The sequence below is a fragment of the Thamnophis sirtalis genome, unplaced genomic scaffold (assembly GCF_051295495.1).
Source record: "Thamnophis sirtalis isolate CommonGarterSnake01/CBP01778 unplaced genomic scaffold, rThaSir2_p1.2 scaffold_29, whole genome shotgun sequence".
NCBI lineage: Eukaryota > Metazoa > Chordata > Lepidosauria > Squamata > Natricidae > Thamnophis > Thamnophis sirtalis.
This window is the reverse complement of record NW_028261409.1, coordinates 113,630-141,006: the sequence shown is the minus strand read 5'-3', so window position 1 is coordinate 141,006 and position 27,377 is coordinate 113,630. Positions and strand designations below refer to the sequence as shown.

The 27,377-nt window shown below is 62.9% G+C and overlaps 2 protein-coding genes across 2 annotated transcripts in view; both read left to right on the top strand.

The window, feature by feature from the left end:
• Positions 1 to 1,861, top strand: part of LOC106553507 (HLA class II histocompatibility antigen, DM beta chain) — a 4,832-nt gene extending 2,971 nt beyond the window's left edge. Inside the window, exon 5 of the mRNA XM_087703169.1 lies at positions 1,803 to 1,861. Coding sequence (XP_087559295.1) covers positions 1,803 to 1,861 — 59 coding nt within the window. The remainder of the gene's footprint in view (positions 1 to 1,802) is intronic.
• A 3,542-nt stretch (positions 1,862 to 5,403) lies between these two features.
• LOC106554008 (ras/Rap GTPase-activating protein SynGAP) lies at positions 5,404 to 26,542 on the top strand. Its single transcript, XM_087703168.1, has 16 exons — positions 5,404 to 5,496; positions 6,262 to 6,386; positions 7,080 to 7,233; positions 7,316 to 7,414; positions 13,450 to 14,004; positions 14,117 to 14,261; positions 15,261 to 15,405; positions 15,570 to 15,806; positions 16,655 to 16,856; positions 16,978 to 17,159; positions 17,383 to 17,424; positions 17,655 to 18,546; positions 23,605 to 23,778; positions 23,896 to 24,107; positions 24,411 to 24,498; positions 26,135 to 26,542. Exons 1-16 carry the CDS (start codon positions 5,461 to 5,463, stop codon positions 26,288 to 26,290), a joined length of 3,444 nt encoding a protein of 1,147 aa, XP_087559294.1. The 5' UTR covers positions 5,404 to 5,460; the 3' UTR covers positions 26,291 to 26,542.
• Positions 26,543 to 27,377: the final 835 nt, after the last annotated feature.

The following is a 27,377-nucleotide window of genomic DNA, read 5'->3' as shown; positions in this document are numbered from 1 at the left end:
CGTGTGTTGTGTGTTGTGTGTGACTTTCCCAGCACTAAAGAGACGGTCTTGGAGGCTTCAGAAGTTGTGGCCTTGGAGGGGGGTGGTGGTCTTTGCGCCCTCTTTTCACAAATGGGGCCGTGTGGCCTGGGGACGGGGCACGATTGGAGCCCTGGGGAGTCCTGGGCAGCTGCCATCCATGGGGCGAAGCTGCTGCCAGTCGTGTGAATTGCCATGGGGGCTGTGGGGTGGGGGCCCGTGGGGGCCCCCCGTGTTTCAGCTGCCTTCCCAGCCCCAAGAGGAAGGGGGTTGGGGGAGGCCCCAGGGGTCTTTGGGGAACCACGGGGGAGGGGGGGGAGGTCACAGCTTCTCCTTCTGCCTTTCACCCCCCCCCCCCCGTCCAGTGATCCCTGGGTAACCTCCGCGGGAGAGGAATGATTGACAGTCCAGGGTCCAGCCATAACCTTCGCCAGACCAGGAAGTCGGTGTGTGTGTGTGTGGGGGGGGGGGGAGATCCTGCTTGCCAGCCCAGCCCCAGGGGCCTCTTGGGAGGGGGGGGGGCTTCTTTTATCCCAGGCTGACCGAACTGCCTGGGGGTGGGTGGGTGGGTGGGGGTGGCTGCTGCCCATCCCTCCAGCCTTGGCCCATTGGTGGGGGCGGCTCTGGGAAGCCAAAAAGGGGAGTAAGGGGGGGGGCGCTCTTGAGTGGGTCAAAGGGCCACCCCCCCCTGTAATCCTGACTTTGCCAGAGGCTCTCGTGGGACCCCCGGGGAGGCTGAGCAGTGAGGCTGCCCATCAGCAGCCCCATGTGGGCTGGGGTCAAGGGGTCAGAGGGGCTGAGGGGATCCGTCCCCAGGGCAGCTGCTGAGGAAGGGGCAGCCCCCCCCCCCACTCTGAAACCGTGGGACACAATTGCAAGCTCCACGTGGATTCCTGCCTCCGGTGGGTGGAGCCCAAAGGGCCCCCGAGGAAGGGGTCAGTCAGTGGGGGCCCCCGAGAGCAAAGGGCCACAAGACCCCAATGAGCGTGGGACTGGGGGAGCGTCTGGGAAGGGGAGGGGTGCGTTGCAGGGGTCCTGCGTCCTCCCTCCCCCACCTCTGAGCAGGGGGACCCACAGCCCGGCAGTCGGCTCCCATTGGGGTCTGGTGACCCCCTTCCCATGTGCTCAGGGGGGGGAGGGGCGAGTGGGGGGGCGCGTAATGGTGGCTCTGGCCCACAAGAGGCCCGTCTCTGCTCAGACCCCGGACAGGGCAGTGCCAGGGGTGCCCTTTTGGGAGGGGGCCAGAGCACAGCCCCCCCCCCCCCTTAAGGAGCTTCCAAGCAGATGCCCAGGCGCTCCGGAGGGCCTCTCCTCCACCACCGCCAGCAGCTCCTTCCCAGCTGTTCCCTGCAACGCCCACCCCCCCAGCCCCAGCCCATAATAGCCAGGGCCCTTGAAAGGAGCTTGACAACTGTTGCCATAGGGACCATCTCTCTCTCCGCCCCCCCCCAATCTCTCTCTCCCTCTCTCCCTCTCTCTCCTTCTCCCCCAGGCCTGCGCAACGGGTGGGGTGGGGGCTCTGCCGAGGCTGCCCTCCTGGGCCTTGGGCCCCCTGCCTGCCCACGCATCCCCGGGCCCCCTGCCTGCCCCCTCCCTCCCGCTGCCAAGGAGGGGGATGCCGGGGGGGGGTGTTTTCTGCTGCTGCTCCTGGCCCCCTGCCTCCCCCCCCCCACCCCCAGGGCCCGGCCAGAGGCTCACCTGCCCCGGCCGTTACCTCCGCCTCCCCTCCCCCCACCCCCCCCCCACTCGGGGGTTTAAAAAAAGAATTTTCTCTTCCCAAGAAGTTGGCTTAAAAGGTTTCCATGGAAACCCCAAAGAAGAGCCGGAGGCAAAGGCTGCCTGAATGAAGGGACGCCCCCTCCTCTTGGCCGCGCGCCAGCAGCGCCCCCTGCCGGATCCGGCGAGGACGGCAGCCGCCCCCTCCTCCCTCCCTCCCGGTGACCCCGCCTGACCCGGCCGGCCTTCAGCCGGAGCCCCGGCCCCATCGCCGCCCAGGCGGGGTGGAGCCAGGCTCCGGGAGGAAGCCGCCGTCCCTGCCCGCCAGCCTGGACGGAGCCGCTGCCCGCGCCCTGCCCGGCCGGCCGGCCGCCCGCAGCAGGGCCTCCTCCGGGGCGGCCCCGCGATGCCTCCCCGGAAAGCTCCGCCCCCGCGGGCCCCTCCACCCGCCCCCGGCAGCCCCGGGCCGCCCTCGCGCTCTGCTGCCCCAGGAGATGCTGCCGCCCCCGCCGCCCCGCCTGCCCCCCGCCCCAAGGTAGAGCGGCCCGGGCGGGGGCCGGCGGGGGCCGGCGGGCGCGGCGGGCTGGAGGCGGCGGGCCGGGGGGCGCGGGGTGTCCTCCGCCGTGCCCACCGCCGCCGCCGCCGCGCACTCCCGGCGCTGATGACAGCCGCGCGTCGCCTAGCAACGGCTGGCATGCCGGGGGAGCGCGGGGCGGGCGGGCGGGCGGGCGGCGAGCGAGGCACGAGCGCAACCAGCAGCGCGGGGACCGCAGCTCCGACGGCTGCAGCGCCGGGCGGGGGCCGCCGCCCTGCGGGCCGCGTGGAGCCCTAGGCTCCGGCCCCCCGCCCGCCGCCCGCCCTCCTGTCCCGGCATGGGACGCGCCCCGTAGCCGCGGGCGGCGGGGGGCCTCCCGCTCCCGGCAGGTAAGGGCCGCCCGTCCCTCCGTCCGCTAGCGGGGCCGGCCTGCGGGGCGGGCGAGAGCGGCGGGGCTCCGGGCCGGCAGCGGGCGGGGGTGGCGCCGCGGCAGCCTGGGGGGGGGGGCTCCGGCGGCGCGTCCCCGCCGAGAGCAGCCCGAGGGGCGCGGGAGGCGAGGCGGGCGGGCGGGCGCGCGTGGGCAGCGCTGCTGCTGCTGTTGCCGCTGCTGCTGCAGCCGCGTCCGTCTCGGCGCGAGGCCGCCCGGCGTGGCGCGCTCGGCGAGTGCGTGGGTGTCGCGGGCGGGATGGTCGGGAGCGCGCGCGGAGCCCCCTCGCTCGAGGCCGCTGCCAGCCCCGGGCGCCTTCCCGGAGGGGGGCCGCCGCCGCTTCCGGGGGCGCCGGAGCAGCCCCGGCAGGGCGCGGGGTCCTCGTCCCACTCGCCCCGCGGCCCTTCCCGGCCGAGAAGCGGAGGCGGCACCCGGAGGGCCTGAGAAGGGCTCTCCGTCCGCTGGCGGCTCCCTTCTCTTCCCCGGCGCTGCGCCCTTCCCTGCTGGGCACGGGGGGGGGGGGGGGCCTTGGGAGCTGCGGCCTGGGGAGGGTCCGGCCGAGCGGCGCCGATGTGTAAGAGGCGCAGCCGCGTCCCGCCCGCATCCTCGCACGGAGGGGCTCGCAGCTGCGTCGGCCGCTGTGCTGGCACGTGGGGGAACCCGGGTGGTCTTAGTGCCCGAGTCGTGTCAGGCAGTCAAGTGGCGCCGGCCTTGCCAGGAGGAGGGAGGGAGGGGGTTCCTCTCTATGCAGCTGCTGCCTTGGCCGAAAGGGCGGGAGGGGGGGGGCTCTCCTGCAGGTGGATGGGGGGCTACACAGAGGCTCCCCATTGCCGTAGTTCTGGCTGGGGGCTGGGGGGGGGGAGGTTGCGTGGGTCAGCCTCTTAGCAGTGCAGGGGGTCTGCAGGGGCTGAAGCCCAGGTGGGGCAAGTCCTGATCCAGGCTCTCCCCTCCTTCCTCCCCTCCTTGGCTCTCCCGGGTCTCTCCAGCTGACAGTGGGCCAATGGGCCAAGAGAGGCCCACAGTTTCCTCCCTCCCAGGGACTGGCGGGCAAAGGGCCCAAGAGGGGGCAGGGGAGGAGGAGGACTCTCCCCTGGAGGGGGGAGTCGCTGCCCCTCCTTCTCCCTCTGCCACATGGGGGGGAGGGAGGGAGGGAGGGAGGGAGGGAGGGGGGCTGCTGAGGCCTTGGGAAAGAGGCAGCGGCTCGCAGGGTTGGTGTGGCAGAGCAGCAGGCAGGCGGGCAAGACAGATGGTGGCAGAGCCCAGTGGGTGGCTCTGCGTTGTGCCAGTACGCACGGGTGGGGGAGGGGCTCCGTGCATATCCGGGCAGCTGGTGCTGCTCAAGGGGCCTTGTTTTGGGGTGGGGGCTGCGACTCCTGGGGTGCCAATGGTCCAGGCAAGGGGGGCAGGCGGAGACCCAGGCTTGGCATCCAGCCAGCCCCATTGGGGGCAGCTCCGGCCCGTAGGGCTTCTGTGCCCCCCTCGGCCTTCCTGAACCCCGGTCTGGAGGGGGCCGCTGTTCTTGTACCCCAGAAGGGGCTTTCCTTCCAGGCAGGGGGCCACCAGGGGCTCCTGAAGGTTGAAGGCCACGAGGATGGGGGTGAATATCTCCCCCATCCCTCCTTCCCCTCCCCATCCCTGGCTGAGTGGCCTCCAACGGGGTTGGGCTCCTTGGGGGGGGGGGCTACCTGCAGACTTTCTGTAAGTTGCCCATCGTTGCCCCTCGACGCCCCCCATGGCATCCCCCTCCCCCCTCCGAGCAGCCTCTGGGCCTCTTGGGAAGCTGCCCCAGGGGGGCCTCTGGACACCCACGTCCCCTCGGGGGCCTTTGGGGCCCCTTCAGCGGCTCCTCCGGCCGCTCTGGGCTCCTCTGGTTGGGGGAGGGGGGCTGCTTGTGAGCTGCCTTTGGGGGGCTGGGAGGCCCTTGAACAAATCCCCCACCAAATGCATTTATTGGCAGTGCCCAAAGGCACCAGCGGTGGTGAGATTCCCAGGGAGCAAGTAGGAAATCCCCCCCCCCCCATGGACAAATTCCAAGGGGGGCTTTTCTATGTCCGGGGCATGATGGGGCTGCACCCAGAAGGCCCCTGGGGGGTCCCCCCATAGGCAGCCGGGGGGGGGAATTGCTCCACAACACGCCCAAATGAAGTCGAGGGATGGGATGGAGAGGCCCCAGAGGGGGCAGGGAGGGGTCTTTAATGGGCAGAGCCTGCGCAGGTGGGGGGCTCCCTCGGGGTCCCCTCACCCATCTTTTGGGGCCCTTCTCCAGAGCCTGCCCCACAACAGAGGGGTTGTGCGTGCGATTCCCGGTTGCCAATTCGGGGACCCCCCCAAAGGAGGATTCCCCCCCCCCTTAAGCCCACTGAGCCTTCCCTCACTTCAGGTCTTCTTCATAAGGGCAGGCTGAACCGTGGCTGGGGCCCTGAACTGGCCCTGGGGGGGGAGGAGGGGGAAAGGGCCCTGGCTTCTCTGGGCAGGAGGGGGGAAAGACACAGGGAGCCTCTTGTCCGGGGGGGGTAAGGAGGGGCAGGTGGGAGGATCTGGGGAGGGCTGGGGTGGGGGTGGGTCCTGCAGGCCACTGGTCATCAGTGGTAAACTGTCGCCCCCCCCTCCCACACGTACTCTTGGGCCTTTGCTGCCCCCCCCTGCCCGAAGTCCTTCCGTGTGGGGGTGCCCCTTGAACGCTGCCCTTCTCCCCCCCCCAGAGTACCACGCCAGCCGTTCCCGCAGGAAGAGCGTCCCGGGGGGCAAGCAGTACAGCATCAACATGGACGCCCCGCCAGCACCCCCCTTCCGTTCCTCGGTGAGTGACCCCCCACCCCCGCAGGGCTTCCCTGTCCTCCCCCTGAGCCCCCCTCCCTTTTCCTTCAGCAGGGGGCAGGCATCAAAGGAAGGGCTGAAGAAAGGAACCGGCCCCCAGTGGGGCTGAGGGAGGGGAGGGGGCAGAAGGAGGAGCTGCTTCTCCCCTCTGCCTCACACCCCCCCCCCTGCTGGGGCGGCCCTCCTGCCTCCCCCTAGGAAAAGTGGTTAGGACTAGAGGTTGGGGCAGGGAAGATCTTGGATCCAGGGACGCCAGAATGGCTGCTGGCCCAGGCAAAGTTGTGAAGGGCAGGGAAAGGAGGCCACCAGGAAAGAAAGGCGGGTTCGGGAGAAGATGGCTGGCTTCAAACCAGCTTCCTTGAGCTCAGCTGGGACGTCCGGAGGGCGGTGCCCGAAAGGGCTGCCTCCCCGAGCGGCTTTTGTGGCAAGTGGGCCCCCGCTGAGATAGCCACTTGGCCTCTTGGCTCCCCAGCCAGGGTCCCCGTGGGAATCTCCGCGTGCCGGGCCTTATCCAGCCCAAGTCTTTCCTGGGGGACGGGGGACGGGGCTGCTGGAGAGAAGGCCGAGCCTTTCGGGGGAGGAAAAGGGCCCTTCCCGCCGCGGCTGAGCAGAAGAGGGAGGGCTGGTGGTCGCTCCCCGCTGGGCCCCAGAGCCCCCCGGCAGCCGTCTCTGGGGGCCCCAGGGAACCCCCCGATGTGTGTGCGTGCGCTGGGGCAGCCTGACCGGCTTCTCCCCCCTCCGCCTGCAGCAACAGGGTTTCCTCAGTCGCCGCCTGAAGAGCTCCATCAAGCGCACGAAGAGCCAGCCCAAGCTGGACCGCACCAGCAGTTTCCGCCAGATGCTGCCGCGCTTCCGGAGCGCTGACCACGACAGGTGGGCCCAGGCAGTCCCGCTCCTCTCCGTAGGCGGTGGAGGGGAGGGGGCCCCCAGGGCTGAGCGGACGCTCCCTCGCGGCCCAGGGCGCCCTGTGGCCCTTCTGGCTCCCCTGGGGGCCCCCCTCTGCCCAGCCTGCCTGCCCCCCCAAGGCCGGGGTGCCCTGGGTATTTTTAGCGCCTGCCTGCCTTCCCCCCTCTGGCTGACGGCAGCCCCAACACGCAGGAGCTGCCTCCACGTACGCTGCTGGGCTAAATATATCCTGCTGGGGGCGGCAGCTCCGAGCAGAAATGCCATGGGGAAAGGAGGGGGGAGCAGCCGCACACGGACTCTGCCGGCTCCCTCTGGGAAGGGGCTCCGGAGCTCGGCCGGCTGTGCGAAGGGCAGACCCAGGTTCTCCCCCGCCCCGTGGCCCCCTGGGGGCCCCAGAGCCTCCCCCCCAGGGTCCAGAGGGGCTCCCCAAGACTCTTCTGCCCGGTGCCCGCACTCCCTCTCCCCCCCCCCTTGCTGAGGTCGACTCCCGGATTTCCCCCCCGCTGCAGAGATGCCCCTTTGGGGCGCAGATGCCAGGTACCCCCGAGCGAGGGGTCAGCCGAAGCCCCGGCTCCCCGTGGCCCTCTCCTGTCCACCCCCCACCCCCCAGCCAGAACCTTCCCGCTGGCTGACTGTGCTGCCCCCCCTCCCCCCCCGCAGGGCCCGCCTGATGCAGAGTTTCAAGGAGTCGCATTCGCACGAGTCCCTGCTGAGCCCCAGCAGTGCAGCCGAAGCCCTGGAGCTGAACCTGGACGAGGACTCCCTCATCAAGCCGGTGCACAGCAGCATCCTGGGCCAGGAGTTCTGCTTTGAGGTGGGGCCTGGGGCGTCTCGGCAGGGTGGGCCGGGGGCTCCTGGGCATGTGCAGAGCGCAGCTCACTCCTCTTCCTGCCCAGGTGACGACGTCTTCGGGCACCAAGTGCTTCGCCTGCCGCTCGGCTGCCGAGAGGGACAAGTGGATCGAGAACCTGCAGAGGGCGGTGAAGCCCAACAAGGTAGGAGCCCCCTGTTGCCACCCTTCCCTTGCGGGTTTCTTGAGGGAGGGGCTAAAGGGGAGGGTCTCTCTTATTGTCCCCCTCCCACCCTGCCCTCAGCCCCCTCCCTTTCCAGGGGCCTGCTCCTGTTCTGCTGACCCAGGTGGGACCCAGAGACTCGCCATCTCCCTCCCCGCTTGCTCTGAGGAAGGCTGCCGGCCCTCCTCGTCTCTCTGGGGATGGAGGGGGCGGGGGAGCAGTGGGGTGGGAGATCCCTGCGTCCCCAGCTGATCTGTCCTCATTGCTGCTGGGATGGGGATCGTCCGGGACGAGCTACTCCCCGTTAGGAAGTCTGGGAATGAAACATCTGGAGCTCCGGTGCAGAAATACGGCAGAGGCCGGGAGCAGCTGAGTTGGCGCCCAGGTCCAGCAGCCCCTTCCGGGGGCTCTCGAGGGTTTAGCGGGAGATCAGCTTCTTGGGGGGGAAATGAAATGGATCCACCGGTCGTCAGGTGCTCAGAAGACCACGAAAAGCCACAAGTGGCTCTTCTTAAACCAGTGGATTTGGTGACTGGCACCGGTGGGCAGAAGGGCTGGGCCCAGGGTTGAAATGCGACCGGCTTGGACTGGTTTGTCCGAACCGGTATCAAAAAATGCTTTTAAAAGTAAAAAAAAAAATCCCCCTTTACCTTTGCAGGCTCAGAAAAGGCTTCAGGCTTTAGAGCATTTCACCCGCGACTGTTGCCCCGGCTGAACTAGCCGGGGTGGGGTGGGGTGGGGGGTTTCTTCCTTCTGTCCCCTGGTAATTGGTGGGCTGGGCAGCCTGGGAGATTGACTCTGGTGAAGCCGTGGGAGGGGGCTGGGGGGGGGGAGGCCCAGCTACTATTCCCCCCAGCAGCCCTAGGAGAGAAGGGGGTGCTGCAAACGTGGCAGAGGCAGAGGGTTTCGAGTGTGGGCATCAGTGGGCATGGGGGGAGGGGGCCGGGCCTTTTGCCCCTCTTGAGGAGCCCAGAGGGAAGGAGGCCGGGGGGGGGGCAGCCCGACAACACTGCAGACACCGACAACATCCGCCTGGCAGCTGCCGAAGGATATGGATCTGCCCCCTTTCTGCTGTTTTGCAAAACGTTTCCCAGGCGGTGGCTGAAAGTGCCAAGAGATTCCCCCCCCCCCGCAGGTCACATCTGGCGACCTCCACCCGGGGCGCCTGGTTCTCCTGCCTCGTCTTCCGCCCTGGCTTCAGCCGTGGCCGCTTGGGGCCTCTAGCGGCTTCCCAGGAAGAGAAGGAAGGGGACTTTCTAGGTGAAAACCTCCCGTCAATTCAGTTTGCTGGGATCAAGACGCCGGTGACTTCCAGGGGGATCCTTCCGTCCACTCGGAGGAAGAAGGAGCCTTCCTGGCCTCCTGGAGGAAGCCGCGCTGCCCTCTGCTGGTCAAGGTGCCGCCAAACTCTTCGGCTTCTTACCTTCCTAGCCGTGGAGGAAGTGGGACTGGCTGGGGGTTTCCTTTCCCCAGATCTCGGCTTGTGTGGGAAACGCACGTTGTCTCATCTCCCGTGGTGACTAACCCCAGCCGTGCAGCTCAGCCAGCAGCAGAGACTGTGCTCAGGCATTCTGCCCAGCCAGAGACGGGAGACGCCGGGTGTTGGGGCTGCCCTGGGAAAGGGCACTGCCAGCCTGTATGAAATCTGCCCTGCGGGTGAGCAGGGCGCCAGAAATGCTGCTCCCTTCATGTGCCAGTCCTGGTGTCCTGCGGACCAGAAGCCCTCCTGGACCACTTCAGAGCCCTGGATTTCCGGGGAGGGGGGGGGCACTGTCTCTGGTGAACCCCCAGCTGGTGGGAACCGAACCTCTGGAAGGAAGCCTGTCGGTCTTGCCTGGTGCCGCCGCTGCGGGTTGAAGGGGGGGGATGCATTGGGGGTCCATTCTGAGCGAGTTATTCAGCAGCCACTTTGTGGGCTCACGGAAGGGGTTTTTTTGGGGGGGGGGAAGAGAAGTAGAAGGACAGCAGCAGTGAGGGGAGCGGACTCTGTTTTGCTGATCCTGGTCGCCCCCATGGGAAGAACTGTCTGGGGGGGGGCTGCCACGAAGAAGAAGAGTGGGAGGGGGGGGAAAACCTATTCTCCAAAGCACCCGAAGGCAGAGGAGAAGAAGCAATGGGTGGAAACTAATCAAGGAGAGAAGCAACTTAGAACTGAGGAGAAACTTCCTGACAAGATAGAACAATTAATCAGAGGAACAGAAGTTGCCTCCAGAAGTTCTGAATGCCCCAACGCTGGAAGTCCTTAAGAAGAAGTTGGAGAACCATTTGTCTGAAATGGTACATAGCTTCCTGCCTGAGCAGAGGGCTGGACTAGAAGACCTCCAAGGTCCCTTCCAACTTTATTACTCTGTTCTTTCCTAACCACCTTCATTTCCTGGTCTTGGTGGCCAGAAAGGCCAACCCCACCCCCCCACCCCCCGAAGTGTCTCAGCTAAGACAGGGGAGGCGGCCATTGAGAAAGATGGTTTGATGGAGGAGGGAGGCGGCTCTTTTTGGCTGGCCAACGGAGAGGAAAGAGGCCGGGAAGGGAAGCCAGAGGGAGGCGAGGAGGAAATAGAGAGAGAGAGAGGAGAGAGGAGAGAAGAGAGAGAGAGAGACAGACAGACAGACAGACAGACAGACACCTGCTGTTGGCCTTGGGTGTTTAATGAAGATTCCGAAGACCAAGAAGGGAGGAAGAGGATGAAGGGGCCCAGGATGATCCCCAGGTATTCCTCAGAGGCCAGAAAGGTTGCAATTTGGGGGGATACCTTGAACTCTTTCCTGGCTGGGATATAAGAACTGACTTGGAAGTAATTAATAATAATAATGAAGGAAACCATTTCCGTCCTTTTGCCCCGCGGTGCACTTCAATTGGGTCCTCTCAGTCTCCACCTCCACATATCATGGGGGGCTCTGATTGATTGACCAGGTTGGGGACGGATCCCCCTGTATCAAGAGACTTGATAGCATATCGTAATGTCCAGAGAGGGAAAGCACGGCTGATGGGGGGGAGCCCGCTGCTTTCATCCAGAGTAAGTCTCTCTCAGCCGGTCCGCAAGGGTCCGTGTGGATGAAGGACCCCTTGGAGTTCAGCCTTCGAAGCTTCCATGAGATCCTCGCAGAGAAGATGAGAAAACCTGGGCTGGATGTTACCATTAGGTGGACCTGGAGCTGGCTGAACCCTTGCACCCAAGGAAGAGCCACTGAGATTTCTGGCCAAGCTTGGGGGAGCAGAGAAACGTTGAGTATAGGGGGGGGGAGTCAGGGCTGTCTGGGAATTATGTCCTGCCTCCGGAGCCTCCAGAGTCGGACATCAGCAAGGAAGAGGAACGGGGGGAGCCTGTTCCCAGTATGCGCATGCGCAGAGCTTCCAGAAGGCAAGAACAGATAAGACAAAAGGGGCGACTTGGGATTGAGACTGGGAGATGATTGGCCCCTCCCACAAGACATAAAGGAGGAGCAAAGGCACATTGGATTTATTATATTTCCATGCTGCCCTTTTCCCAGAAGGGACTCACGTGAGCCTTTAGAGGAAGCAACTTTGTTCATGCTGGTCGGTTTAAATTCTGAGGCTCCGTTTTGACTCTGTGCTCCCTGTGGCCTTGCCAGGCTGATTGCCAATTAAGCCTTTTGTCAGCGTTTCAAGGAAGACAAAGGTGGGTCCTCATCCTGAAAGACTTTGGCAGCCTTCAGTCGGGCTCTTTACAAACTGTTTGGGACTCACTACGGGCTGTGAATGGACATAATTCACAGCCTTTGGAATAAAAAGAGGAAGCCTTGGTCAGAACACTTATAAGTGAGGATGGGTTGTTAGAAAACAAGTGGCTTCTAAAGTTGTAGATGGCACTTTACCCGGGCAGAATAACACATTCGGTGGAGGAATATCAACATTCAGGAGGATTTTGGCAAGCTGGAACGAGGGGAAGCAGATCCCTAGGGGAATTTCAACAGGGACAAATCAAGGAGACGGCGAGGGCAAGACAGGTTGGTGTGCCAGGCAGGGGTGTCTGCAGACAGAACGTGGGAAGGTCACGAGTGGAGCACCAGCCAAGCGCCTGATGCTGTGGTAAACAAAGCCAATGGCGCCCGTGTGGCTGCACCAGCAAAAGTCGAAGGAAGAAATCAAGGATGCCTCTTGGAAAAACGCTTGTGGGACAGCCGAGACCTGCGGGGTTGAGAATCTGCGTAGACAACGGGAGTCAAAACGTCAAAACTGAAAGGTGAAACTGCTCCTCTCCCTTCATGTGGCCACACCCAGAATGTGAGGTCCAGTTCCGGACACGGTGTGTTACCTTGGCAAACCGGTGGTGTCCCGAGAACAGCCAGCAACAGGCCGGGAAAACTTTAGCACGCCCGGCTGGAAGCATTTGGTGTGTCTTCCCTGAGGAAGAGAAGACGGGGGACACAACGGCCACCTTTGAGTAGCTGAAGAGCTGCCAGTAGAAGACAAGGTGGTAGTGGGGGGGGAGAAGAGTTTCCCCAAAACGGGTGGGCAGCTCTGCATCTAATTTAGAAGAGGTTTCCTGTAACGTTCCCGTGGTTCATCCATGAGGCCAATGTGGAGAAAAGACAGGACACGACCTTTCTCGGGATGGAGCGACCCAGATTGGGGGTCCGAGAGCCCCTTTTATTGAGATAGGACAAAGGCAGGAGGAGCAATAGCATGTGAGTAAAAACAGCCTGTAAAAGTACAATTTCTAATCTACTGCTTCAGGAAAGTTCTGTCTATATATGGTCAAATCCTGGTCAGGATGTTTTGTTATGAGCTATCAGGATGTTATGTTATGCACTATCAGGATATTAGGATGTTATGGAGTACTATGTTATGTTCTTTAGGAGTTTGTTTCTTCCTATGTGGTTCAGTGTGGCCGCGCATGCCCCGTTATCCACTGGGCCATGGGTGACCACTACGCCTACACAAGGAATTATATTACAACAGTTCCCTCCCCCCCAAATATCAGGAGAAGATTCCTAATAGCAGGGAGTTGGCCCTCAACGGCACAGACATTTTTTTGCCAGAGGCGACTCTGATAGTGGTGGGGCAAGAGAGAGAGCTAGATGGCGCAGTGGTTAAATGCAGCACTGCAGTTCAGCTGTTCAAATCTCACCGGCTCAGGGTTGACTCAGCCTTCCATCCTTCCGAGGTGGGTAAAATGAGGACCCAGATTGTTGGGGGCAATATGCTGACTCTCTGTAAACCGCTTAGAGAGGCCTGAAAGCCCTATGAAGCGGTATATAAGTCTACTGCTATATTGCTATATGGTCTCTTAAGGCTCCCTGCCCGGAGGTTTTTCTGGCTCTTGTCCTGCAGCTGCTCCTTCCTTCCAGCCTCCTGCCGTGTTCCTCCTCTGTACTATTTTAAGCCCACCTCATGGTGGATATTCTCCCTGCTGCTTGTGAGAGAGAGGATATAGGGTCCCTCCCACGTAGCAATAAATCAATTACAAACTCAGAGGAATAACAATTAATGGAGCTACAGCAGCTGGGGAAATGATACGTGCTTTCTGGGGAGATGCTTCCTAGGGCACCACAGAGGGCTCATCTCTTTGGGCAGAGGGCTCCAGTCTTGCACTGGGATGGGGGAGGGGTGGCTAGGTGTGCCCAGCAGGGCGAGGCCAGACTGGGAGGGGATCTTGGCTTGGGTGAGCTGAGAAAGCTGGAGGGGGGGGGCTATGCTGGGCTGGAGACGCCTGGACATCTTGTGGGCATCAAACATCCTGTGGGCATGGGAAGAGAGAGAGAGAGAGGCGCTCCGGAGGGAAGGGGAGCCCTCCTGCCTCCCTGTGTTATCTGACTGGAGTAGGGATCTCCAACCTTGGCCGCTTTAAGACTTGTGGACTTCAACTCCCAAAATTCTCCAGCCAGTTGTGCTGCTCAGTGTATGTGTTGTTCCGGCTGGGGAGTTCTGGGAGTTGCACAAGTCTTAAAGTGGAGACCCCTGTTTCGGAGCACCAGCCCAGGACCTCCTCCAGGCTCTCACCCTCTTCCTCTTCCTCTTCCTCCTCCTCCTCCTCCTCCTCTTTCTCTTTGCACAGGACAACAGCCGGCGGGTGGACAATGTGCTGAAGCTCTGGATCATTGAGGCGCGGGACCTGCCCCCCAAAAAACGCTACTACTGCGAGCTGTGCCTGGACGACATGCTCTACGCACGCACTACCAGCAAGATACGCACGGACAACGTCTTCTGGGGGGAGCACTTCGAGTTCAACAACCTGCCGGCTGTGCGCACCATCCGGCTGCATCTCTACAAGGACACGGACAAGAAGCGCAAGAAGGACAAGAGCAACTACGTGGGCATGGTCAGCATCCCCATTGCCAGTGTCACCGGGCGCCATTTTGCTGAGCAGTGGTACCCGCTCAGCCAGCCCAGTGCCAGCAAGAGCAAGGCCGGCTGCCCGGCCATCCGGGTCAAGAGCCGCTTCCAGGCCATGAGCATCCTGCCCATGGAGCTCTACAAGGAGTTCGCCGAGTACGTCACCAACAACTACCGCATGCTGTGCGCCGTGCTGGAGCCTGTCCTGAGCGTCAAGAGCAAGGAGGAGGTGGCCTGCGCCCTGGTGCACATCCTCCAGAGCACCGGCAAGGCCAAGGTACGCTCTGGGAGCTGGGTGGGGGAGGCGAGCAGGGCCCCATCAGGAAGGGGTCCGGGAGCACCGTGGGCGGCACGGCTCCTGCAGCTTCTCCTCCGCCCCTTCCCGGCAGGACTTCCTGTCCGACATGGCCATGACGGAAGTGGACCGCTTCATGGACCGCGAACACCTCATTTTCCGGGAGAACACGCTGGCCACCAAAGCCATAGAGGAGTATCTCAAGCTGATTGGACAAAAATACCTCAAGGATGCCATTGGTAGGGGCACTGGAGGAGGGAGGGCACTTGGAGGGGGGGAGGACTCAGCTTTTCACAACCCTTAGTGGAGAGGGAGGTGTAACCAGAGGAATTGGGATTAGATTTTGTTCTTTTTTGTGCCTCCACTCCTGGCATCTGGAAGAGAGCCAACAAGCTCTTCCCCATGCCTGCTTGGCTTCCTTGGGGCAGGGCTCTGGAGCCGCACGTGGCTCTTTCATCCCTCTGCTGTGGCTCCCTGTTGCCGGTCGGCTCCACAATTGATAGGGCTTTCAGTTAGGGCAGGTAGAGGAAAAAGGACGCCACTCTAGGGTGAGACTGTATGGTGGGGGACCCGACTTCCGGTAGGCTCAAGAATTGAAGGGGGGGGCTTCCGATTAGGGCAATAGCAATAGCAGTAGACTTATATACCGCTTCATAGGCCTTTCAGGCCTCTCTAAGCGGTTTACAGAGAGTCAGCATATTGCCCCCAACAACAATCCGGGTCCTCATTTCACCCACCTCGGAAGGATGGAAGGCTGAGTCAACCCTGAGCCGGTGAGATTTGAACCGCCAAACTGCAGATAACAGTCAATAGCAGTAGCAGTAGACTTATATACCGCTTCATAGGCCTTTCAGGTCTCTAAGCGGTTTACAGAGAGTCAGCATATTGCCCCCAACAATCTGGGTCCTCATTTTACCCACCTCGGAAGGATGGAAGGCTGAGTCAACCCTGAGCCGGTGAGATTTGAACCACTGACCTGCTGATCCAGCAGTAGCCTACAGTGCTGCATTTAACCACTGCGCCACCTTGGCTCTTCAAAGGGCCTTTGTGGATCTTTGAGTGTTTAAGGTTGCCGACCCCTGCTCTGGGGAAAGTCCAGAGAGGGAGGCCTTGAAGCTCCCCTGAACACGGAGGGGAGCTCCTCTCTACCCACTGGCTGCTTTGTGTGGGGCTCAGCCGGTGGGGGCTTGAGTGGGGAGCTGCTGGTCCCATCCTCTGTTTGCCTCCCCCCCCCCCAGGTGAGTTCATCCGAGCTTTGTACGAGTCTGAGGAGAACTGCGAGGTGGACCCCATGAAGTGCTCGGCCTCCACCTTGGCGGACCATCAGGCCAACCTCCGCATGTGCTGCGAACTGGCCCTCTGCAAAGTGGTCAACTCCCACTGGTCAGTGCAGGGCTGGTGCCTTATCCCCACCCCGCTTTTCCCTGGGGTGTGGGGAGGGAAATGGAGGGGGTGGTCGTTTTTGGATGTGCAGCCTGGGGTGTGGGGCAGCCCTGCAGTGGGGGCAGGCAGTGATCCTGTTCTCCCCTGCCCCCTTCCCGCCCCAGCGTGTTCCCCCGGGAGCTGAAGGAGGTTTTTGCATCGTGGCGGCTGCGCTGTGCCGAGAGGGGCCGGGAAGACATTGCCGACCGCCTCATCAGCGCCTCCCTCTTCCTGCGCTTCCTGTGTCCGGCCGTCATGTCCCCCAGCCTCTTCGGCCTCCTGCAAGAGTACCCGGACGAGCAGACCTCCCGCACCCTCACGCTCATCGCCAAGGTCATCCAGAACCTGGCCAACTTCTCCAAGTGAGTGCGGAGGAGGAGGAGGAGGCCAGGAGGCAGGGGGGGCCGGGAGGGGGGGCGGGGGCGCAAGTCAGCCGGGCCAGACGCATCCAAGGCGGTGGGAGTGAGTTTTCCACCACCCGCCCCGTGCCGAGCCCTGGAGGAGAGTCCCGTCCTGTAGTGAGGCCGGGCTCCGTCTGTCTCTGGCTCCAGCCAAGCGCCTGGGCCAGGGCCACAGGGCTGGGGCCCCTCAAGGCCCAGAAGGCAGCCAGGTCCCTCTGAAAGTCCAGTGCGAGGGAGGGAACCGATGGAGGCAGAGAAGGCACTCAGAGGTGGGGGGGGGTCCACAAAGGGGATGTGGGCAGGGGCAAGGCCGGTCCCATCTCTGTCCTGGATGAAGGTTGCAGGGAGGTGGACTCCAGCTGAAGGTGTGGGCAAACGGAGTCGGGCAGAGGAAGCGAAAGCCCAGATGGATGGTGGGAGCCGAGGTGGAATGGATGGCCTCAGATGGCCTCCCTCACTCAGGGTGGCCTCTGCCTGCATCCCTCAAGGTGGAGGGGTTGGAATGGGAGGGGTTGAGTCCATTCAAGCACCCCAAACGTGCATTTCTTTCAAAAATACCCCTGGCCCTTCTTTCTTGGTGTGCTGCTGGCTGACTACTTGGGGGCAAATCCTGGCCTCCCCCCTCCCCCCCCCACTGAGGGGGCTGGAGAGAGTGACAGGCTGGCATTGCACAAAGCGATGGCTGGGTGGGTACGCGGCTGCTGCTGTGCTTTGGGTCTCAGGGCGTGCTGGGCACTCGGGGGAGGAGGGCCGGGCTGGCAAACGGAGGGCCCCCAACTCGAGTAACGAAAGATGTGGTTCCGGCGCAGGTTCGGCAGCAAGGAGGAGTACATGGCCTTCATGAACGAGTTCCTGGAGCTGGAGTGGGCCAGCATGCAGCAGTTCCTCTACGAGATCTCCAACCTGGACACCCTCACCAACAGCACCAGCTTCGAGGGCTACATCGACCTCGGCCGGGAACTCTCCACGCTGCACGCTCTGCTCTGGGAGGTCCTGCCCCAGCTCAGCAAGGTGCCTGCCGGGAGGGGGTGGGGCGGTGCTGGGACATGGGGTGGAGGAGGAGGGGCTGCCACCATCTGCTTGCTGGCATTGGTGTTGAGCGCCCATCTGCGGCGCCTTCCTCCCCACCTAGGAAGCCCTGATGAAGCTGGGCCCGCTGCCCCGTCTGCTGAACGAAATCAGCCTCGCTCTCAGGAACCCCCACATCCAGCGGCAGCCCAGCCACCAGGGCGAGCGGCTGCAGGCCAAGCCGGTGATCCTCCGGGGGCCCTCGGCCGAAGTGCAGTCCTCGTACATGATGCGCGACCTCAACAGGTCAGGCCTGGGACGGGGCGGGGTGGGGGACGTGGGAAGACAGGACGTCCAGTTGTGAGTCCCATCCGGAAATGGGCTCCGGTCTGGGCCTCTGCGGGGGTTTCCTCGTGACTAAGGCCAAGAGCCCACAGAGGACCAGAGGACGGCTTCCCTAAGATGCCTACGGGAGATTTGGGGTGTGGAGAGCTTCCCCCTCGGGCTTACTCTGGATTTCTCCCCACAGCTCAGTTGACATGCAGCCCTACATGATGCGAGCCATGAACAGGTAAGGGCTGTGAGGTGTGGTCCATGGGAGGCTGGGGTCCTGCGTAGAAGTTCCCTTCCTTCCGTCCTACCAAATGGGCAGGGCCCCTTTGCCAGCCTGGCCCCACTGTCCCTTGTGCCTTGACTGGCCTCCTGCACGTGCTGGCGGAGGAGGTGGGGAGCCACTCCACCCCTTGGCAGACTCCGCCCCCTCCTGCCCTGATCAGCTCTCCACGCTGCCTTCCTCCGCAGCTCCATCGACATGACGCGCTTGCCCTCCCCGACCAAGGAGAAGGGGTCAAAAGACATGTTCTTCGTGCCGCGGCCGCCCCTGGCCCGCTCCTCCCCCGCATACTGCACCAGCAGCTCGGACATCACCGAGCCCGACCAGAAGGTGCTGAGCGTCAACAAGAGTGTCTCCATGCTGGACCTGCAGGACAGCCGCATGAACAGCGTCTCCAACCTGCATAGTGTAGGCGACCTGCTCAACAGCAGCCAGGCCTCCATCACCGCCGGCCTGGGTCTGCGGCCCAGCCGGCTCTCCCAGGGCAGCGGCTCCAGCATCGCGGCCGGCCTGCGGCTGAGCCAGATGGGCGTCACCACCGACGGGGGTGGCCCCTCCTCTGCGCAGCAGCTCCGTATCCCCCTCTCCTTCCAGAACCCCCTCTTCCACATGGCCTCTGATGGGCCGGCCGGCGGCCCACACCACGTGTCCCATCCGCACCGGCCGGCGGAGGGCAACCCCGCTGATACCTTCGCTCCCTTCCATGGCTACAGCAAGAGCGAGGACCTGTCGGCCAGCAAGCATATCATCCACAGCCACAGCTACAGCGACGAGTTCACGCGCCAGGGCTCGGAGTTCACCAAGCGCCAGCTGTCCCTGCAGGAGAACCTGCAGAACATGCTCTCCCCGCCCCAGATCACCATCGGCCCCCAGCCCCAGCGCTCGGCCCCCGCCCCTCAGCCGCAGCCCCCCCTGCAGCGGGGCAAGTCCCAGCAGCTGACGGTCTCTGCGGCTCAGAAGCCTCGGCCCTCCAGTGGGAATCTGCTGCAGCCCGAGCCCACCTACGCCCCCACCCACACCCGCCAGCAGCCGGGCACCAAGGAGGCGCCTTCCGCCCTCAAGCCATCCATCACCAAGCAGGTGAGTGACCCAGGCAGCTGCCGCGCGGCTGGAGCCCAAGTGCCGCCCTGGGCTTGTGGCTCCTTCGATGGGCCCCTGCCTGAGGGGCCCGTCGGCAGGAAGGGAACCGTTAATGCCGGGCCCTCGTTTCTGAGCACGGAGGTTCAGGGAAAGTTTCAAAACGCATTTTGTGATCAGCCGAGGAAGCTACAATTTGGCCCCTTTTGCTTCGTTTCCTGACGACTCAACATGGAAGGTTTAAAGAAATGAATTCCAGGCCGTCCAAAGTTGGTGCCCAACGTGGTGCCAACATCCGCTCTTCTTCTCTTAGATCTGCTTTGCAGTCTACGGGGGGAGAGCAGGGGAGAGGAGGGGTCCCTTTCGGAGAAAACTGCCTCATTTGCCCAAAGGACTCCCCATCTGTCAGGGGGCCAGGGGGAGACCCCTTAGTTCCCCTTAGGGAGAGCAGCTCTTCCCCCCAGAGGACCTCCAGGGAAGCCAGAGGGCCCCCCCCCACAGCCCCCGCTCCTTGGGCAGGGAAGCGAGACTGCTGGCTGGGATCCAACTCCCAGGCGCCACGGCCGGCACTGCCCCACGGACCCACAAAGGACACCCTGAATGGGTGACCCTGCTTCCCTGCCAAGCGTGGGCTCGGGGCTCCCTCGGATCAGCTTTGAAAGATACAGAAGAAGGAGACCCATTGATTTCCCACCCCTTTGCGACTTGGGTCTCCTTCCTAAAGAGAAGAAGGAAGGCGCCACCCCTGGGCCTTTTCCCAAGGTCCCCATTCTGGCAAGTGGCGGTTGTGTGGTTTGTCTTACCGCAACCTGAACCAGCTCAGCTTGGAAAGTCTTCTGTTCTCGTTCCTCAAAACTGGGAGGGCTTCCTGGGGGGGGGGGGGGAGAAGGCGCCCCTCTTCTCTCTGCTCTCATTGATAGCCTCACCCTGCAATGTAGGAGGGATTGCCTTCAATTTTGCAGCTACTAGGATTGTTGGCTAAGCAGAGACAAAAACAGCTTGAGAAATAATTGGAGCCTGGGGGCCCCTTGTCAGTCAAGAGGTGTTCTGATTTGACATAATAACAGAGTTGGGACCTTGGTGGTCTTCGAGCCCAACCTCAAGCAGGAGACCCCAGGCCATTCCAGACACGTCCGGTCTCTTCTTAAAAGCCTCCAGAGATGAAGTCCTCACAACAAATAGTTTCTACTATTGAGCTAAGTTTCACCTAATCTGCAGCTGTGCGTTTGGTTCTTCTTGCCGAAGTGTAGTATGACGGTTATGCTCAGCTTATCAGATACTTGGGAACTGAGGATGCAGCAGTGCAAGGGAAGCGACAATAGCCAGACATCAACACCCTCACCAACCACCAAAGCCTCCATGCGACCAGGACCCCTCTGAGCACCACGCGCAGAGCACCTCAGGGCACGTATCCTGGAGAGAGTCCCAGAGCTTGGAAGATTAAGTGTTTGTCCCCCATGATTGAGTCAGATTGGATCCTGCAAAGCCTCTCGCTGCCCCTTCCCCCCGCCCACCCGGGGTGATGTGGGATAGCAGCCTTTCCCTCGGTGTGGACGGAGGAGGAGGAGAGGCGCAGTCTGTGAGAAAGCCGCAGTGTCGATGTAGGGGAGACACGGGACAGATTTTGCTGCAGGCGATCGCCATGGCCGTGAGTGTCGGCCCTGCCGAATGGAAGGAGTCCGTGGACGGCCCAGGAAGGAGCCACCCGTGGGGGGTTGTGGCCCCCTTTGTCCCCTGGGGCCATTGTGAGCCCAGGCATGGCTGCAGCCCACTCCTTCCAGAATGAATAGCAATAGCAGTTAGACTTATATACCGCTTCATAGGGCTTTCAGCCCTCTCTAAGCGGTTTACAGAGTCAGCATATCGTCACCACAGTCTGGGTCCTCATTTCACCCACCTCGGAAGGATGGAAGGCTGAGTCAACCCTGAGCCGGTGAGATTTGAACCGCTGAACTGCTGAACTGCAGCTAACAGTCAGCTGAAGTGGCCTGCAGTACTGCACCCTAACCACTGCGCCACCTCGGCTCAAAGAGGGCGCGGTGCCCACCCGCTCCCTGGCACCAGCCCAGCCCTTTGGATTTGCAGAGTGGCCGGCAGGCTTCCTTGTGCGGGAGAAGCCGAGGCTGGGAGTGGAGGGCCCGGGCCTGCTCTTCCTGCTAGGCTCCGCCTGAGGGGATCCCCCTGCTGGCCAGGAAGAGCCTGGACTGTCCCGGAGGGCGATAGTCCGGTGTAGGGGAACATTGGTTGGCAGCAAAACCGGCAAATGGGAACGGCTCGGACTTGGGCAGCCACCTCCGATTCTAGTTGGGTAATCTGGAGTCGGTCAAAGCAGCCCTCCTTGGTCCGCCTGGTGAAGCCACGTGGCCGTTTCTTTGAGTTTCCTTCTCCCCCTTTGCCAGGAGTAGGGGATCTTCTCCGGTTTTCTTCCTGTCCTCCCCCATGTCCGTCCTTTGCGCCTTCCTGGCCGGCCTCTGAGCCCCCTCTGGCAGCCAGCGTGACATCACAGACCTCCTTGAGGAGGAGGAGCGGGCGACATATGCCCAAATGTCCCTTTTTGGGGGACGGGTTTGCATCCGGAAGATGGAAAGGACGGACGGACGGAGTCGTCCCTAATTAGTGTGAAGCTCCAGCTGCCTGGGGGCTCCTCCTGCCCTGCTCCCAAGCGAAATGCTGGCAGCAGCTGGAGGCCACCCCAGGAGGCGGCCTGGGGCAGTGCAGGGAGCCCGGGGGAGCTGGGGGTGGGTGGGCAGGACTTGCTGTCTTTCCCCCTTGAGTTAGGGGTCAGCAAAGGACAAACGGGGGCTACCCTCTTACCCACGGGAGAGGACGGACCGTTTCTTGGGGAATCTTCAACCGTCACCCTGAGGGTGGCGGCTGCAGGGATCGTCCCCCAACTGCCCCCAATTCAGCTTCAAGTACTGAGAGCCGGACCCAAAAGGAACCGGTGCGGTTGTGGCTGGATGTTAGCAGCTGACCCCGGACTGACTTAGCAACTTAGCCATTCATCATCTGCCCCCCTTCTCCTGAGCCCCCCCCCACCAGACAGGGAGGGAGCGTGTAGAGAAACTGTGCCCATCACACTCCTGCTTGGGCAACCTAAGCCCCGGTGGCGCAGCCGTTGGAGTGCAGGGTGGCAGGGAAACTGCGTCCCCACAGCCATCCGTTCGATCCTGCCCAGCTCAAGGTCGACTCTCCCTTCCGTCCTCTGGAGGTGGGTAAAATGAGGACTCTTGAGGGTTGCAGGCAAGATGCCGGCTCTGCTGTAAAACCACCGTGAAGCAGCATGTAAGTCTGGGGGCTTACTGCTGCCACCCCTGTCCTGCCCAGGAGCCGAGGGGCCCGGATGCGAGCGATGGTGGGAATAATAAGGGATCCAGCCGGATGACCACTCCGAGCCTGGCTTTCTTAGACCGAGGAGGAGGAGGAGGAGGAGGAGGATGTCCAGGGAGACTCTTAACAGTTCTTGCTCAACAAGGAGACACAAACTGACCTGCAGGAGGCCCTCCAAAAAGCCCCCCCCCCACGTACAAGGAAGCGTGGCTGTTGCTCTCTCTCCGATTGGCAGTGAAGGGTTGGTGAGGAGGGGCCCCTTGGGGCCCTTTCATCTGAGTTCAGGCTAAGCAGCAGAGTGTACCCCCCCCCGCCCCTCCCCTGGGCATTTTCAGGCAGGGACCCAAAAGCCTGTAGGATGTCGTCCGGAATGAGATGGGTGCCCACAGAAATGATACCAATCAATCAAATAAATCCCTGACATGGGAGAGACTCTGGAGGAAAGGAGGAGGACGACAAGAGTTTTCTCAACTTTTGAGATTCTCTGGCATCACAAAGGATGGCATTTTGGAATGTGGAAAGGGCAAGAGGTTTTACTCTCTCCAAAACCAAGTGTTCGTGCGCGCGCACGCACACACGGGGAAGATACCAATCAGCTTTTTAGGGAGACAACTGGAGTGGTTTGCTTGGAGATTTCCCTGAGCAGAGGACCTTGGCTAGAGAATTGCCCTCCCCTGTGTCCCCCACCCCCGCTTTACGCAACCTGGGGAAATGTGGACCCGTCTCGGCAACCCTGGCCCACCAAGAGCAGCTACCCGCCCCCCATCCTCATGAAGGAAATCTGAGCAGAGCTTGGGGCTGGGTCCAACTGGTGGTGACCCCAACTTAAACTTACTGTATATTTCGGACTATAAGATGCACCTTTTTCCCTCAAAAAAGAGGCTGAAAATCTGGGTGCATCTTATACATTGAATACAGCATTTTTTACCTCCCGAGACCCCACCCCTTCACCAGAACGGCCGTGCATAGTAGGAGGCTTTTGGAGAACTCCTGGGGGCTGGGGAGGGCAGAAATGAGCAAAAAATGGGCCACTTTTTAACTGAAATTTGTCTCCCCCCAGCCCCCAGGAGCACTCTATAAACTTCTTAATGCACTTTTTTTTGACAAAAAACAGACCCGTTTTTTGCTTGTTTTTGCCCCCCCCCCCGAACACTCTACAAGCCTCCTAAGGGCTATTCATGCCCTTTTTTTGGGGGAAAAAAAAGTGGGCCTGGTTTCGTGAAAAACAGGCTGTTTTGGGGAGGTTGCAGAGTGCAAAACCTTTTTTTTTTAGTTGCCTCTTAAAACCTTGGTGCGTCTTATACTCCGAAAAATACGGTAATCCTCTTGGGGTACTGAACATTTTGGTTGCAGTTCCTGAGAATTGGAAGAAGGGAAAGTAAATAGTGGACTGGGGGGAAGGGAGGGAGCTGGGAAACCAAGGAACGGGGGGGCCCTGGGTACGCCACCTTAGGCCCCACCACTTCTCCCTGCTCCCTGTGTTGGGCTAGGGACCCAAAAAGGGTGTCCGATCTCCCAAACCGAGCATTGGTGGCCCAGGAGTTCGGGGGCGTGGTGGTGGTGGTGGTGGTGGTACATGGCTTCTTGGTGCCCACCCTGCACTTCCTGGTGTGCCCCCCCTTGCAAGGCCGATGGTTTTTTTGGGGGGGGGGCACTGCCATTTGGAAGACTCGGGGCGAGTGTGCACCGACTCCCACGTGGGCTGACCTCATCCCTCCTCTGATCCGCCAGACCTCGCACACACCCTCGACGCTGAATCCCATCCTGCCGGCCTCGGAGCGGACTGTGGCCTGGGTCTCCAACATGCCCCACCTCTCGGCAGACATCGAGAGCTCCCACATCGAACGGGAAGAGTTCAAGCTGAAGGAGTACTCCAAGTCCATGGACGAGAGCCGGCTGGACCGCGTGAGCCTCCCTCTGTGGGGCGCCCCCGTGGACCTGGGAGAGGCAACGGCCCTGCCATAGGCCTGGATACCGCAGGGGTGCCCAGCCTGAGGCTCCTCTCCCCCCCCCCCATTGCAGGTGAAGGAGTACGAGGAGGAGATCCACTCGCTGAAGGAACGCCTGCACATGTCCAACCGGAAGCTGGAGGAGTACGAGAGGCGCCTGATGAGCCAGGAGGAGCAAACTGGCAAGATCCTGCACCAGTACCAGCAGCGCCTGGAGCAGAGCGAGAAGCGCCTCCGGCAGCAGCAGGTGGAGAAGGACTCGCAGATCAAGAGCATCATCGGCAGGTGAGCTGCAGGGCAGGGCCGCCATGGGGGCCCGGGAACCTCAGGGAGGGGTCCCCCTTGCCTTCCTCATCCTACGGGCAGGGGGGGGAGGCACTGGCAACAGGGGGGACTGTATGCGGCTCCTACGGCCGGTGGGGCATGTGGGAAGGGCCGCTCCTTACCGGCGGGGCCCCAGCTGCGGTCTCTGGGGCCCCACTGCTTTTGGGAGCCCCCGTTCCCGCAGCTGCTGGCGGCCCCGGCTCCCGCCGCCTGCCTGCCGGGTGGGGGGGCCCGGATTGACTCCAGTGAAGCTTGTCCCTGCAGGTTGATGCTAGTGGAGGAGGAGCTGCGCAGGGATCACTCGGCCGCCCTCGACACCTCCGAACCGCGGAAGCGGCTGCTCGACGCTCAGGTGGAAATTACAATGTCATTGTCCTTTCCCATGTCTCCATCCACCATCCGCCCTCCCCCATCCTCGTCTCCCCCTCCTCCCGCTTACTCCTCTGGATGTGACTGCTCGTCCTCGGCCCGTGGGGTTGGCAGCGTCAGGAACAGGGGCCCCTAGCAGTGGGATTGGAGCTCCTTGCCCTCTCCGTGCCCAGCCCTGCCCTCCGGGGAGGGCTGTGGGGCAGCTGGGTGGGTTGGAGGGAGGAGGTGGAGGGGATGCCTGGAGACAGCAGCAAAGCGGGTTGCAGGAGGTCCCGGGGGCAGCCCAGGTGGAAGGGGGCAGAGCAGCTCCCCTCGTTCCCCTCAACGCCCTGGCCAGAAAGGCCCCAAGGCCCCTGTGGCTGAGCGGAGGGTGGGGCTTCCCAGACCCAGAGGCTCTGGGCCCCTCTCTGAGAAGCGCGCCTGGCACCCGTGGGTGGACCGTGTGTCTCCATGGGTCTGGCAAGTCACCCCACAGCAGCCCCCTGATTTCCTGCCTTCTCTGTGGCGCTGCGGCCGCCCCGCCCCCCCCCTGACCCCCTGTGTTTTCTCCCTTTCATCCTAGCTGTTTACCAGGTAACTCTGTGTGGCCCCGGTTTTGTCACTTGAGGGACCAGGGGACCCCGCCATCCATGTGGGGCAGACCAGGTGGGTCTTGCAGGCACTGCTTCTCCAGCCCCCCATATTCCCTCGGCTGGGATGGGCCCCCTTTCTGCCCCCCCGTGGCCCCACATCCCCTGCTGCTGGGGGGCGTTTAGAGGTTGCGCTGAGTAAGGGGTCCTCTGTTGCTGTGCCCAGCATGTCACACCCCCCCCCACCGCTGCCCCCCATCACGGCCACCCTTCCTTCCATCTCTCGTCTTGTCTGCCAACAGCATGCCATGTGGGGGCTGGGACTGGGGGGGGAGCACAGGCACATGGGGCCATCTGGGCACTCACCTATCTGTGCGTGGGTGGGTGGGGGGCCCGATGGGGGAGGGGAGCAGGAGGACCCCCCCTCCCTTGGAAAGGGGCCGGCAGCCCGTGGACCCGGAGAGGTTAGTGCCAGAGGCAGGTGGGGAGGCTGCCCGGTGACCCCCTGGTGAACTGGGGAGCGAGGAGGGGGGGGACGTCTCCCTTGGAGGACTCTGGGGTGCCTGCTGGCCCCCCCTCCAAACTCTATTCCCCTGACCTGGTTCCCCTCCCCCTGCGCAGGACGCTGGGGTCCCTCAGCCTCCAGAAGGGAAGCCCCATCCGACCCTCCCCCCAATGGCAGATCATTTGCTGCCTGGTCGCCCCTGAATCTTGGGGTGCCATAGGGGCCATAATTTCAGCTGCTGGGAGAGCTGAGAGCCTGTGGGGGGGGGTCTGGTGAGGTTCTGGGAGGGGCCCCGCTGGGGGAAGGAAAGAGGAGAGCAGCTCTTTTCCTTGGGGGAGGGCCCCGTGAGTTGGGGTGGGGGTCCCGGAGGAGGAGGCGGGACCCTCCTGGACAAGAGGGCTGGAGCTGGGGGGGGGAGCTGGGGCAGGGGAGAAGCTGTAGGCGGGAGGGTGGGGGGAGGGTGGGGAGTTGGGTGCCTTGCGCGTTCCCGGGCCCCCTAACCGTAATAAATAAGGGGGTGCTCTCGCCTTCTCGCTCTCTTGCAGGAGAGGCAGCTTTCCGCCGTGGGTGCAGCAAACCCGCGTCTGAGCGGCGTTATGGGTCCGCCCTGGAACGGGATCCTACCCGGGCAACCGCCTCCGCTCCCGCGACTCCAGATCACGGAAAATGGAGAGTTTCGCAGCACCGCGTCTGAGCACTAGCGACTGCCCCCTGCCTCGTCCCGGCCCCCCACCAGCCGGCGGGCAGCCGTGGGGCGGTGGGTGGGGCGGGGGGCTAGTCTGGAATCTCACGCCGGGGGCCGGGGAAGGGTCCGGAGGCATTCAGGGTGTTTTATAAGCAGGACAGAGACGACAATCTTACCTACCCCTCGTGACCGCCCGTTCTTGGACAGAGCCGTGGACGGTGCCTCCCCCTCCCCTCCTCTCCCCCGTACTTCTCAGGAGTGGCATCCCTCCCCCCCCGACTTTCTCCCCCCCTCCCGCCTGGCAGCAGGGACTTTTCTGAAGGCAGCGGCGGAAGGGGGTCCCTCGCCCTCCCCTCTGCCTCCCCCGCCCCCCAACCTCTGCGCTGCTGGGGGAGGACGCATGGCCTGGGGGAGGGCAGGCTGGTCCCAGTTCCCCCCTTCGAGCCCTCTCCTCAGCCGGCCGCTGGGACGGTTGGGGGTCCCTCCCACGCCTCCCCGGGGCCCATGAGGGCGGGGCAGGGCGCAGGGGGCCTCCCTCCTCAAGAGCACCGCAAGGTCTGCCCCCTTCCGCCCCCCCCCAAGGAATCTGCCCCCTTCTCTGACAAAGGGCTTCGCCTCTCTGTACAGCATCCACCCCCCCCCCGCAGGACTCCCTGGGGGTCTCTTCTCTTCTTGGGGTGGGGGGCCAAGGTAGGGCGGGGGGGGAGTCTCCTTCCTTCTCCTCCCTTTCCCCCTCCCTCCCCCCCCCCGTCTCCCCGGAGGGGGCTCATCAAACTCGCAAAAAGAAGCCATTTTTGAGAACTGCCCAGCTGCAGGGTGCTGCTCAGGGCGGGGCGGGGCGGGGCTCGCGGCCCCCCCCCGCCGGAGGAAGCGAAGGGAGGGGACCGGCTCCCGACTCGACTCGTGTGGTGCTCGCTCGCGTCCGTCTGTCCGTCCGTCCGTCGTGCTCGTCCCGGGGCTGCCGCTGGGTGGAAAGTGTTTGGCGCGCGCCGCTGCTTCGTCGTGGTGTTTCTTTCTCGCTCTCCCGCTGCACCCCCCTCCCCCCTCCCTTTATCTCCCCCCCTCGCCCCCTCCGTGTCCCCCCCTCCCCCTCCTCCCGCAGC

What these genes read in the sequence shown, in the direction of transcription:
- LOC106554008 (XM_087703168.1), top strand. Translation starts at nt 5,461, where the DNA reads ATGGACGCCCCGCCAGCACCCCCCTTCCGTTCCTCG. An exon ending in AGAGCACCGGCAAGGCCAAG is followed by an intron (nt 14,005 to 14,116) that starts GTACGCTCTGGG and finishes CCTTCCCGGCAG; the next exon opens with GACTTCCTGTCCGACATGGC. An exon ending in AGCGGCTGCTCGACGCTCAG is followed by an intron (nt 24,499 to 26,134) that starts GTGGAAATTACA and finishes GCTCTCTTGCAG; the next exon opens with GAGAGGCAGCTTTCCGCCGT.